General features: G+C 49.3%; 1 protein-coding gene across 1 annotated transcript in view; it reads right to left on the bottom strand.

The window, feature by feature from the left end:
- Positions 1 to 3,604, bottom strand: part of ZFAT (zinc finger and AT-hook domain containing) — a 257,978-nt gene extending 254,374 nt beyond the window's left edge. The window contains exon 1 of the mRNA XM_007940573.2: positions 3,433 to 3,604. Coding sequence (XP_007938764.1) covers positions 3,433 to 3,592 — 160 coding nt within the window. The 5' untranslated portion in view covers positions 3,593 to 3,604. The remainder of the gene's footprint in view (positions 1 to 3,432) is intronic.
- Between the last annotated feature and the right edge of the window lie 6,807 nt (positions 3,605 to 10,411).

Here is a 10,411-nt window from a genome sequence, read left to right as displayed (position 1 = left end):
ACAACAACAACAACAATTCTTGAGATGGTCTCTAAATTCAGGTAGGATATACGCAAGGTTGTACTTTGGCTCTGGTGGACTTGTTTTAATTTTTTTCAGCTTCAACCAGAACTTGCCTAGGAGCAATCGATGGTCTGTTCCACAGCCAATCCCTGACCATGTTCTGACTGACGATATGGAGCTTCTCCATTATCTCTTCCCACAGATGTAGTCAATTTAATTCCTGTGTGTTCCATCTGACATGGTTTATGTGTATAGCTACCACTTATGCTGTTGAAAAAAAAGGTAGGTATTTGTAACGAGGAAGTCATTGGTCTTGCAAATTCTACCATGGGTCGATGGCATTTTTCCAGCTACAGATCCTTCTTATTTGTTTCCAATTTTTGCATTCCCATATCCAGTAATTATCAATGCATCTTGATCATGTTTGATCTATTCAGACAATTAAAAAAAAAGTCTTTAATTTCTTCATCTTTGATATTAGTGGATGGTGAGTAAATTTTAATAATAATCATATTAACTGATGTTTCTTCCAGGTATATGGATATTATCCTATCACGGACCACATGGTACTTCAGGAATGTTCTTGTTGACAATCAATGTGATGCCATTCCTCTTGAATCTGCCATTCCCAGCATAGTATACCATATGATTGTCTGATTTGAAATGGACAATGCCAGTCCATTTCCATTGGAAGGAAGGTTGGGCAATCCTACTTCCGTAGTGATACTGCCTCGGAAACCCAAGTAGGGGTCGCTACAAGTCAGGGCCGACTCGATGGCAAACAACAACAACAACAACAGTAAAGGAAAGTGATCTTTATGCATTCCATGCCATTGCTGACAACTTCCGATTTTCCTAGATTCATACCTCGTACATTCCATGTTCTGACTATTAATGGATTTTGCAGCTACTTCTTCTCACTTCAAGTCATGCTCCATCAGTAAATGAAGGTCCTGAATGCTCTACCTCATCTGCCTCATAAAGGTTGACTCTACTCTGAGGAGGCAGCTCTTCCCCAGTTGTATACTGACTACCTTCCAACCTGAGGGGCTCCTCTTCTGGCACTCAATCAGACAGTGTTCAGCTGCTCTTCAGATGCTGCTCACTGGCTCATTATTTGTAGAAGTAGATCATCAGGTCCTTCCTCCCAGTCTGTCTCAGTCTGGAAGCTCCACTGAAACCTCTCCATCACGGGTGACCCTGCTGGAATTTGAAAAACCGATGGCATTGCTTCCAGCACCACAGCAACATGCAAGCCACCACAGCATGACACACTGACAGATGGGTGAATTCTCTCCAACATGCAGAGGAGAGTGCAAGGAGGGGTCAGAATCTGACAGTGTAGAAAGCACAAGCCTGCTGTCAGACAGGTGTGGGTTTAAGCTGACTCTAGCACATACTCATCCTTGGGTGGCACAAACGGTTTCCTCTTGAGTGTTAATGGAAAGGTTGGTGGTTCAAACCCACCCAGTGGCGCCATGGAAGAAAGTTCTGGTGATCTGCTGGCATAGAGATTGCAGTCAAGAAAATCCTATGGAGCTTAGTTCTATTCCACAACACATGGGGTCATCATAAGTCAGAATCACCTCAACGGCCACAGGTCTGGTTTCTGAGCACATACCAGCTGCACTGCCTGAGGTGAGTTTTGATAGCTCTCCAAGCCTCACTTTGCCTCTCTGAAAAATGAAGACAAATATGCCTGTCACAAGGCAGGGGTACAATGAGATGAGGCGTAAGTCAGAGACAAAGCCCACAGCACCGAGGGCATGCTCAGCACACAGAAGACAGCAAAGGGAAGCTGGTGTTATGGCATCAATGACACGTGAATCAGGGGGTGTCATCTTGTTTCGGCAATGATCATGTAAATCTGGAACAAGGATTCCAAAGGCAGAGCTCTGACTCACAGAAAATCCATCAGGTTCAGTCAACGAGTAAAGGGAGACACATCCTGTCTACAGTGTGCAGATGTCTCCCACTGAATGGGATCAGGTGCAGCAGCAGAGGATTAGATGAGCCGTCCAGGTACAGTAATTAGGTCTCCAAAGACAAAAACAACACACTACAGAATGAACCACTGGAAACCAGAGAGAGAAAAATCCCCACCAAACTATTTTTATAAGAGAAATTGCAGCCAGCCTCCCGTGCTGAAACACAGTCTATGGCAGTAAGCATCCCACTGTGGCTTCATTAGCACACTAAACAACAGCTCCTTCTTGGGAATATTCAGACTGCCATTTCTGAACAGGCTGCCTTATTGGTCATCTGTCTGACACTGGTAGGAAGGAGAGACCCCAGACAAAGAAGGTTTTGGTTATAACAAGTCCCTCTGGCCATTTCCAGGCTGTTCAAAGAGACACACCTGGCAGTGGGTTGAGTCATTCAGAAGTTTGGGGAAGTTCTAAGAGTTACTTTTAGTGGCTTGAGGTGAACGCTGAGAAAATCCGGCCCCTGGAACCAGTAATATCAGAGAAGGAGGAGCAGCTAGTATGTGTAAAGACATCACCATCAGTTAATATTGGTGGTAGGTCTGTGGGGCTCTTTGGCCCCACCACGGGCTTGTGAGCAGACCTGGAGAAAGAGCAGTCAGGTGGAGGTTGTACACAGCCACATCCAGCTGATGGTGCCCAGCTGTCAGCAGCTGGACAAGCATGAGCTGGACAAGTATAGAGAGTCCAGGACTGGGACTCAGACCTGACCTCCAATCTCAGATCTGCCCCTTGAGCAAGACACTGATTCTTTCTGCAGCTGAGTTCTAGCAAAGGCAAACGGTAGTCACCCTTGCATTACAGGGCTGTCGTGAGGACAAAAGAAGAAATCAAATGCAACCTACCAAGTGCAGGGCCTGGCTTTTAGTAGGTGCTCCTTAAGTAAGGAGATGATATAAGTTCTTGTCCAAGGCAAGAACTTGAAAGTAGGTGTTAACTGAACATAGGCTGGACAACAGACAGAAACGTGGTCCTGCCAAGTACTAGTGACTTCATAGGGATGATCTATTTGTGTCTGAAACAACATTATGGTCACCTGAATGACAATAAAATACCTAAATTACTGACAGCCCCAAGGTGGTTTCACTTTTCGTAGCTTTTTGACATATAGGTACACTGTGCAGGAATTACTGCATTTAGAAAACATGACCACAGGAAGTACACACATAACAATGTATGTGAGTGCACACTGGTCTGCAGACATCACACAGCTTGCCATCAGAGTCAGCACAGAGGAAAAAGAGAGCTAAAGCTCTGAGGTGCTCAGCTCTTCTGTCCTTCTCCTGGCCTGGCCTGGAAGGCACTTTCCCTCAATTTCTGTTTGGTCTACAAACAGAAACCTGGACCAAATCTGTGACAGCAGGTCAGCATCCCGATAACCAACCGGTACAAAGAGAAAAAAAGGGACCCGTGGTGTGGCCCACCCAGCACCCAGACCCCTTACCGTCTCCGATTTTGCTTGGGTTGGTGGGCTCAGGAGTGCTGAGGGGCCGGAGGGGGATGATGATCTCATCAACGTTCACCCCCTCTTCTGCGTGCTTCTCAGAAACATGGGAGAGGAGTTCCAACTGATTCGGTGAGAAAAGGTTACAGCATTTACACATGAAGATGGCAGTGTTTTCTGTAAGAAAAAAATGCAAAATATGTCATTTCATCTCCCACCCAAACAATGATGACTTCCAAGGGCTATAGAGACCACCACTGCTGGGCAACTCAGGTCCACTGAGGGGCCCCTTCCATCTTCCAATGGGCCCAGTTGTAGAATATTCTGTCTCCAGAGTCTCAGAACCCCAGGCCTTCTGGAAAGTGTGTCATGTGGACCTTCCTGTTCCCAAATCTGAAGTCTCTGGGTGGGGCAAACAGCACACTTGGCTGATAACCAAAAGGTCTCAGGTTGGAGTCCACCCGGACACCATGGAAGAAAACCCTAGGGCTCTACTTCTGAACAACGAGCCACTGAAAACCCAACGGAGCAGAGCTCCACTCTGACATGCACAGCGGCGTCAGTTAGCATGGACTGGCTGGCAACCGGCAGCACTGAAATCTTCTCAACAGTCCAGATTCCAGTGTAGACAGAGTCAAGCAAAAAGCTTGTGGTGGTTAAGTCTGTGTGTCAGTTTGGCCGGGCCTGGCTGAGTGGCTGGGCAGCTGAATGTAGTTATTCCCCATGGTGGGACTGGTAATTAACTCCATGATGGAATGTGTTGGAGCAGCTGTGTAGCTGCTTTAGCGATGTGGTCTACTTCCCGTATGAAAGAAACAGCTTTGGGAACGGTCTGTAGCTTATGGCACACTTGAACCCTGCATGTAGCCGAGTAGTTCAGTGCCCTGCCATGCTCTACCGATCCTGGGACTTTCAACGGACTTGAATCAATGGCCTGCTGTGTGGTTTGGTACCATCGGGACCGTACCATTTTGTTTGTCGACCCTGGGCCTGTTAGCCTCAGCAGCCAGTAGCTGCCTGAGTGAAGAGATGGCTCTTCAGTGGGCCAGCAGCAAGAGGCAGAGCTGAAACCCAAAGTCAAGGGCTTTCATACACCCCCTAGAGCCTGGCACTTGGAACTTGGACTTCTAGTCTCCCAACCTGTAAGAGAATAAATTCCTGTATGTTAAGGCCATCCTGTCTTTGCTATTTTCTTGTCAGAGCGGCACTAGATAACCAGAACAGACCTTGAGTAATTAAATCCTACCCTTCAAATGAATGGGCTTCAGCAACAGCAATGAAGTGTTCTCCCAGGCTCTCTGAAATCAAGTGCAAAAGAGAGCTGAATAGTGTTTCGCAGGAGCCGGACAGCTTTCACTGACTGGCACAGGAATGGCAGGTGAGAAAGCTGGAGCACTGGTGCTTTTACAAGCCACTTCATTCCTATGTAAAGCATGTCACCATTCACCAACATTTACTAATAGTCCATCACGCTATCCCACCACACTAGGCAGGAAGACATAATGAGAAGAAGAAAAAAACACTCATTTTTGAGTCTAATAAAATAAAATAATTATGTTGTTGTGTGCCATTGAGTCGGACCTGACGCATAGCGACCCCTCCTTGGGTTTCTGAGGTGGTATTGCTACGGAAGTAGATTGCCCAACCTTCCTTAGGCACACCTAAAAACATATTAAATTTAGGAGTTCAATTTTCATAACAATTAGAAGTTAGGTGTTTTGGGGTTTTTTGGTTTTTTTTTTCATTTACCCCGAAATGAATTGTTTAATGGAAAGGACAGTGGTTTGACATCAGCCAGGCCCGGGTTGGGTTTCTAGCTCCAGCCCCTACAGCCAGGCAACCTTGGAGAAGCAGTAATAACCTCTCAGTCATTGGAATTAAACAGGAAACACTGGGAAAGGGCCTACTCAGTAGCAGAAACACCTAAAGCCAGCCGCTGCCAAGTGGACCCTGACATGTGTCTCAGAGTAGAACTCCACTCCACAGTGTTTCCCATGGCTGACTCTTCAAAAGTAGATCACAGGCCCTTCTTCTGAGGAGGCTCTGGGTGAATCGCACCCCAAACTCGTGGTCAGCAGCCAGTGCATTAACCATCAGCACCACCAGGGACTCCAGAAACACGGCACTGCTGCTGGTGCTATCAAGTCAATTCCAACTCCCAGCAACTCAGCAGACAAAGGAGAGCTGCCCCACAGGGTTTGCTTGGTGGCAGTCTGTATGGAAGCAGATCTCCAGCTCCTTCTCCCATGAAGCCATTGGGTGGACTCAAACTGCCAACCTTTAAGTCAGCAGCCAGTGCTTAACCATCAGGCCACCAGGGCCCCTTAGAAGCAGAGCAGGCACTTGGTAAATTGCATCCTGGGTCAATCCAATTCTCCACCTACTGCGTGTCCTCTCCCAGGAGCTGAGCGGGAGGAAACCACCATCCCTGGAAACTCACCATCCCGGCCTTGGGGCCTCCTCCAGCTTGCCAACAGCCATCTAAGATATGACTGGTCTCAAAGGAGAGTGAAGAAAACCAAAGACTCAAGGGAGCAATTAGTCCAAAGGACTAATGCACTGCAGGAACCCCAGCCTACACGACCCCAGGTCCAGAAGAACTAGATGGTGCCCAGCTACCAAGGCCGATCTCTGTGACTGGGATCGTAAAGGGGGTCCAGGACAGAGTGTTGGGGGGGGAGGGATGAGAACAAAACTTCATAAAAAAGACCAGACTGATGGTCTGACAGAGACTGAAGGAGACCCCAAGGTTCTAGCCCTAAGACACCCTCCTGACCTGGAACTGCAGCCATTCCTGGAGACCACCTTTCAGGCACACAACAGACAGGCCCATGAAATAAATAATAACACCTGAGAGGAACGTGTTCCTTAGAACAGCCAATCATAGGAGATCAAAAGGACATTTGTCCTAAAGCAAAGGTGAGAAGGCAGGAAGAGGCAGAAAATCCAGAGGAAAGGAAATGGGCCCAGGGCGGCACTGGGGAGAGCACCGACACCCATGGGGGATGCAGCCGACGCCACGGACACCGTATGTACAAACTGTCGAACGGGGGCTAACGTGCGCTATAAACTTTCACCTAAAGCAAAATGAATGAATGAATGAATGAATGAACAAATAAATAAACAAAAGTCAATGTGTCTCTAGTTGTCTGTGCCCGCGAGGGCTGTCCCCAGGGCCCCCACCCTGGAAGGCCACTGGACAAAGGCAACACTACCACATGGGAGCACCGTCTCAAAGCCCCCCAACCAACTCGGACACACGATCCCAGAATCGCCTCCTTCTGCAGCTCAGGGTTTCCTCTCTACCGACTCCTTCCTGTTAGCCTGCAAACATGCCATCACTCCCCATCTCACAACTAACCTCTCCTGATTCCCGTCCCCCACTTGCCCCATCCCATTTTCACCTCTCTTCACAGCAAAGCCCCCTGAGGCAGAGGAAATGAGGAAGGCAGGCAAGGGGCCACGTGCCCCAGCCACGGTGCAGGCAGGGCCCTGCAGGGCACCAGGGCCACGGGAGCAGAGCCTCTCTCCAGATCCACAGACGGCCTTTCTCCACAAGCCAGCAGTGAGGTGACGGCCTGAGAGAACTCTTCCTCCCAAACAACATAGGAAGCAGGAATTCAACAAAGCAGAACATTGCTTCGTCAATGAAAATCTCCCCTGAATACTGTCAATTGACATTTTATTTTTACCCAAGCACTGTTTCATCCTCAAGGAACTAAACATGCTTCCCAGACAAGAGACTGCAGAAATCTTCTCTTCTTTATATGAGGCTGTGCCGTTTCCAATGTGTATCTCACTGATTCCCCAACAATCAATCAGGCAAAAGGCCTGAATCATCCACAGAGCCCCATCCACAGATAAGGAAACTGAGGCTGAGAGAGGATGAGTCCAGAGGTCATGGACTGTGGCAGGAGCTCCATGAGCATCCACTCATTCTGTCTCCCACCTCCCTGTGAGCCAGGGCTCATGACCACCCCCTTCACAGGTACAGGCCCAGGAAGGGGGCAGCCAACCTTCCCCAGGATGCATGATTAGGGGGCACAGGGCCAAGCTGAACCAGGTTTACCCAACCCAAAGCCAGGGTCACCACGCCACCCCGTGGCCTTCCAGCGCTGTACAGGAACATAGAGGGGGCCACACAGCAGCCCCCAGGCTGTGAGCCCTGCACGGTGCCAGTGTCGGCCCCGCTCTGCTGTTAGCAAGGCAGCCGTGCATTACAACAACTGTTGCCCTCTGTGCACAACAGTGTGGCCATTCCTCAAATGTTAAACACAGAACCACCACCTGGCCCAGCCATTCCACTGCTACGTACACACCCACAAGACATGGCAGCAGGGACACAAACAGAGCCACAAGGTATAAAAAGCCCAAATGCCCATCAAGAGATAAAAGGATAAACATACGGCAGAGTAGTAGTCAGCCCTGAAAAGAAATGAAGTTCTGACACATGCTACTGCATGGATGAAGCTTGAAAACCTCATGCCAAGTGAAAGAAACCAGACACACAAGGACCCCACTTACATGGTATCTCCGGCACCACGTTGACGAGTGTGACCAGGGGCAGGAAGACCAAAGAAGAGCTGATGCCTTTGAATTGTGGTGTTGGTGGAAAATAGTGAAAATACCATGGACCGCCAGAGAATGAACGAATCCATCTTGGAAGAAGTGCAGGCAGAATGTTCCTTAGAAGCGAGAATGGCTAGACTTCGTCTCACCTACTTTGGTCATGTGGTCAGAAGAGACCAATCCCTAGAGAAGGTTATCTTGTTTGGTAAAGCAGAGGGTCAGAGAAAAAGCGGAAGGCCCTCGATGAGACGGACTGAGGCAGTGGCTGCAACGATGGGCTCAGGTACGGCAAGGGCTGCGGGGATGTACGGGACCGGCCAGTGTTTCTCTCTGTGGTACACAGGTGGCTGTAAGTCGACAGCACCCAGCACCAACAACGGGGTGAGGGGCGGGGTAGAGTCACTGCTGCAGGAGGCCTGGCGTCTCTGCCTGGAGGGATGCAAAACGTGTGGCAACGGGCAGCGGGGACGGCTGTGCCACACGGTGAATGTAAATGACATCACCCAATTGTACACCTGAGGCATGCTTAAAATGGCAACTTTCTTTATATGCATTTTACCACAAGATGAAATTTAAGAAAATGAAGAACCAGCCCATTCCAGGAGAGCCAGGGCTCAGCACACGCACTTACCCTCTCTTGGAAGTCCACGTATACCTCCCGGGCTCCGACGTGGGGTGTGCAGAGTGTCAACAGCAAATGCCAGCGCCCTCAGACTAAGTGACTCAGGCTGCACCCCCAAATATCAAGAATGGCTAATCCACAAAAATAATAACAAAGGAGCTATTTCCGTTGTTTGCAGGGGACTGACATGAAAAAATGTATCTCGTACCCTGAATATAATCATAATTATGTTGTCAGCTAATGCTGATGAAGATGCTATAATTTGGGAACATTTTTAGGTCCAATTACTGCTCGCTCGTCCTTAACAAAAGCATTCAAAGGAAAAATGACATAATCAGCACAAGGCAAGTACCACAAGCCTGGGGTCTAAGCATCAATCTCTCTGAGTATTTATCCATATTAACCTGGGGTCTGCTTTATTCAAAAAGAATCACATTAAATCACACCATAAACAACTCGTCCTTCCTGAGAGCTGATCCACAGACTTTCCAGCCAGGAAAAGGCAGGCCCTGCCCGGCCCTCTGATCTGCCGCCTGCTCACCATCCTGGTGCCCAGGGACAAGGGAACAGTGAACGTCCCCCAGCTGCTCCCCCCAGAAGGGCACGGAGGCTGGCTGGGTCCCTTGGACTCTGGGAGGGTCACACGTAGCTAAAAGGTTACAGCCATAGGGTGGCTGGTGCTCTGGCATCTTCCTTGGGCCACAGGCAGCAGAAGTGGTCAATCAGAGCTGGCCTGCGGCAAAGGGACCTTCCCCAAATGGCAGGTCTGTAAGTAAAAGGGTGAGAGCTATCAGCCTTGATCTTAAGTCACATCCCCAGCCAGCTTACAGGGTGCCCTGGCACCCAGCACACAGTCAAGGGACCCTTTCACCTTGAACAACCGTCCTTTGTAAGTTCATCGCCTGCAGGGGCACTGGCAGGGGGCAAAGGTGACTAGGGCAAGGCAAGATAGACTCGTGTGGTGTCCCAGTCCTTAGACCAGCCTTTGACTAGTAGTGTTATTATCAGAGGCCCTTCACCAAACCAACAAATCTCACTACCATTGAGTCAATTCCTACTCATAGCGACTCCTACTAGGGTTGTGAGGCTGTAAATCTTTACAGAAGCAGACCACCTCATCTTTCTTCCACAGAGTAGCTGGTGAGTTTGAACAACCTTCTGGTTAACAGCCAAATGTCTTAATCACTACACCACCAGAGTTCCTTAGGGGGACCACAGATAAACAAAAATTACGTGCTCAATGACTAACCTAAAGACTGGCAGTTTGAACCCCTCCAGAGGCACTGTGGAAGAAAGGTCTGGCAACTTTAACCATTACAGCCAGGAAACCCCATGGAGCAGTTCCACTGCGTAACACACAGGCTGCCCTAAGTCAGAATCGACGGCAGTGGGGAAAACTTTATTATTATTTATTGCAAAAGCTGCCCTAGAAACACATGCTCACTATAAAGTCATCCAGTAACACAGAAGCATGTAGAACAGAGACGGACGGCCCTCCTCATTCTTCCTGAGAACAAGGGCATCACTGGGCCTCACACAGCACAGCATGCCAGGCCTTGTGCTGGGCGTTAGAGCCCACAGACAGACAGACAGACACGTCACAGGGAGGGGTGAGAGATGAGAGGAAGGAGGGGGCATTAATACTACCTTAGTATCATCCACAACTCATGCAAGCCCCTCCCTTCCCCTTGGAGTCCCCCAGGGCCCTGCACCCTCCCTTCTCCCCTCGGGGTCCCCCAGGGCCCTGTGCCCTCCCCTCCCCTCGGGGTCCCCCAGGGCCCTGCACCC

Source organism: Orycteropus afer, unplaced genomic scaffold (assembly GCF_000298275.1).
Source record: "Orycteropus afer afer isolate SDZICR_OR568_19922 unplaced genomic scaffold, OryAfe1.0 scaffold00069, whole genome shotgun sequence".
In the NCBI taxonomy this organism is placed as follows: Eukaryota; Metazoa; Chordata; class Mammalia; order Tubulidentata; family Orycteropodidae; genus Orycteropus; species Orycteropus afer.
The sequence above is the reverse complement of the archived record's forward strand: the minus strand, read 5'-3'. Positions and strand labels throughout refer to the sequence as shown.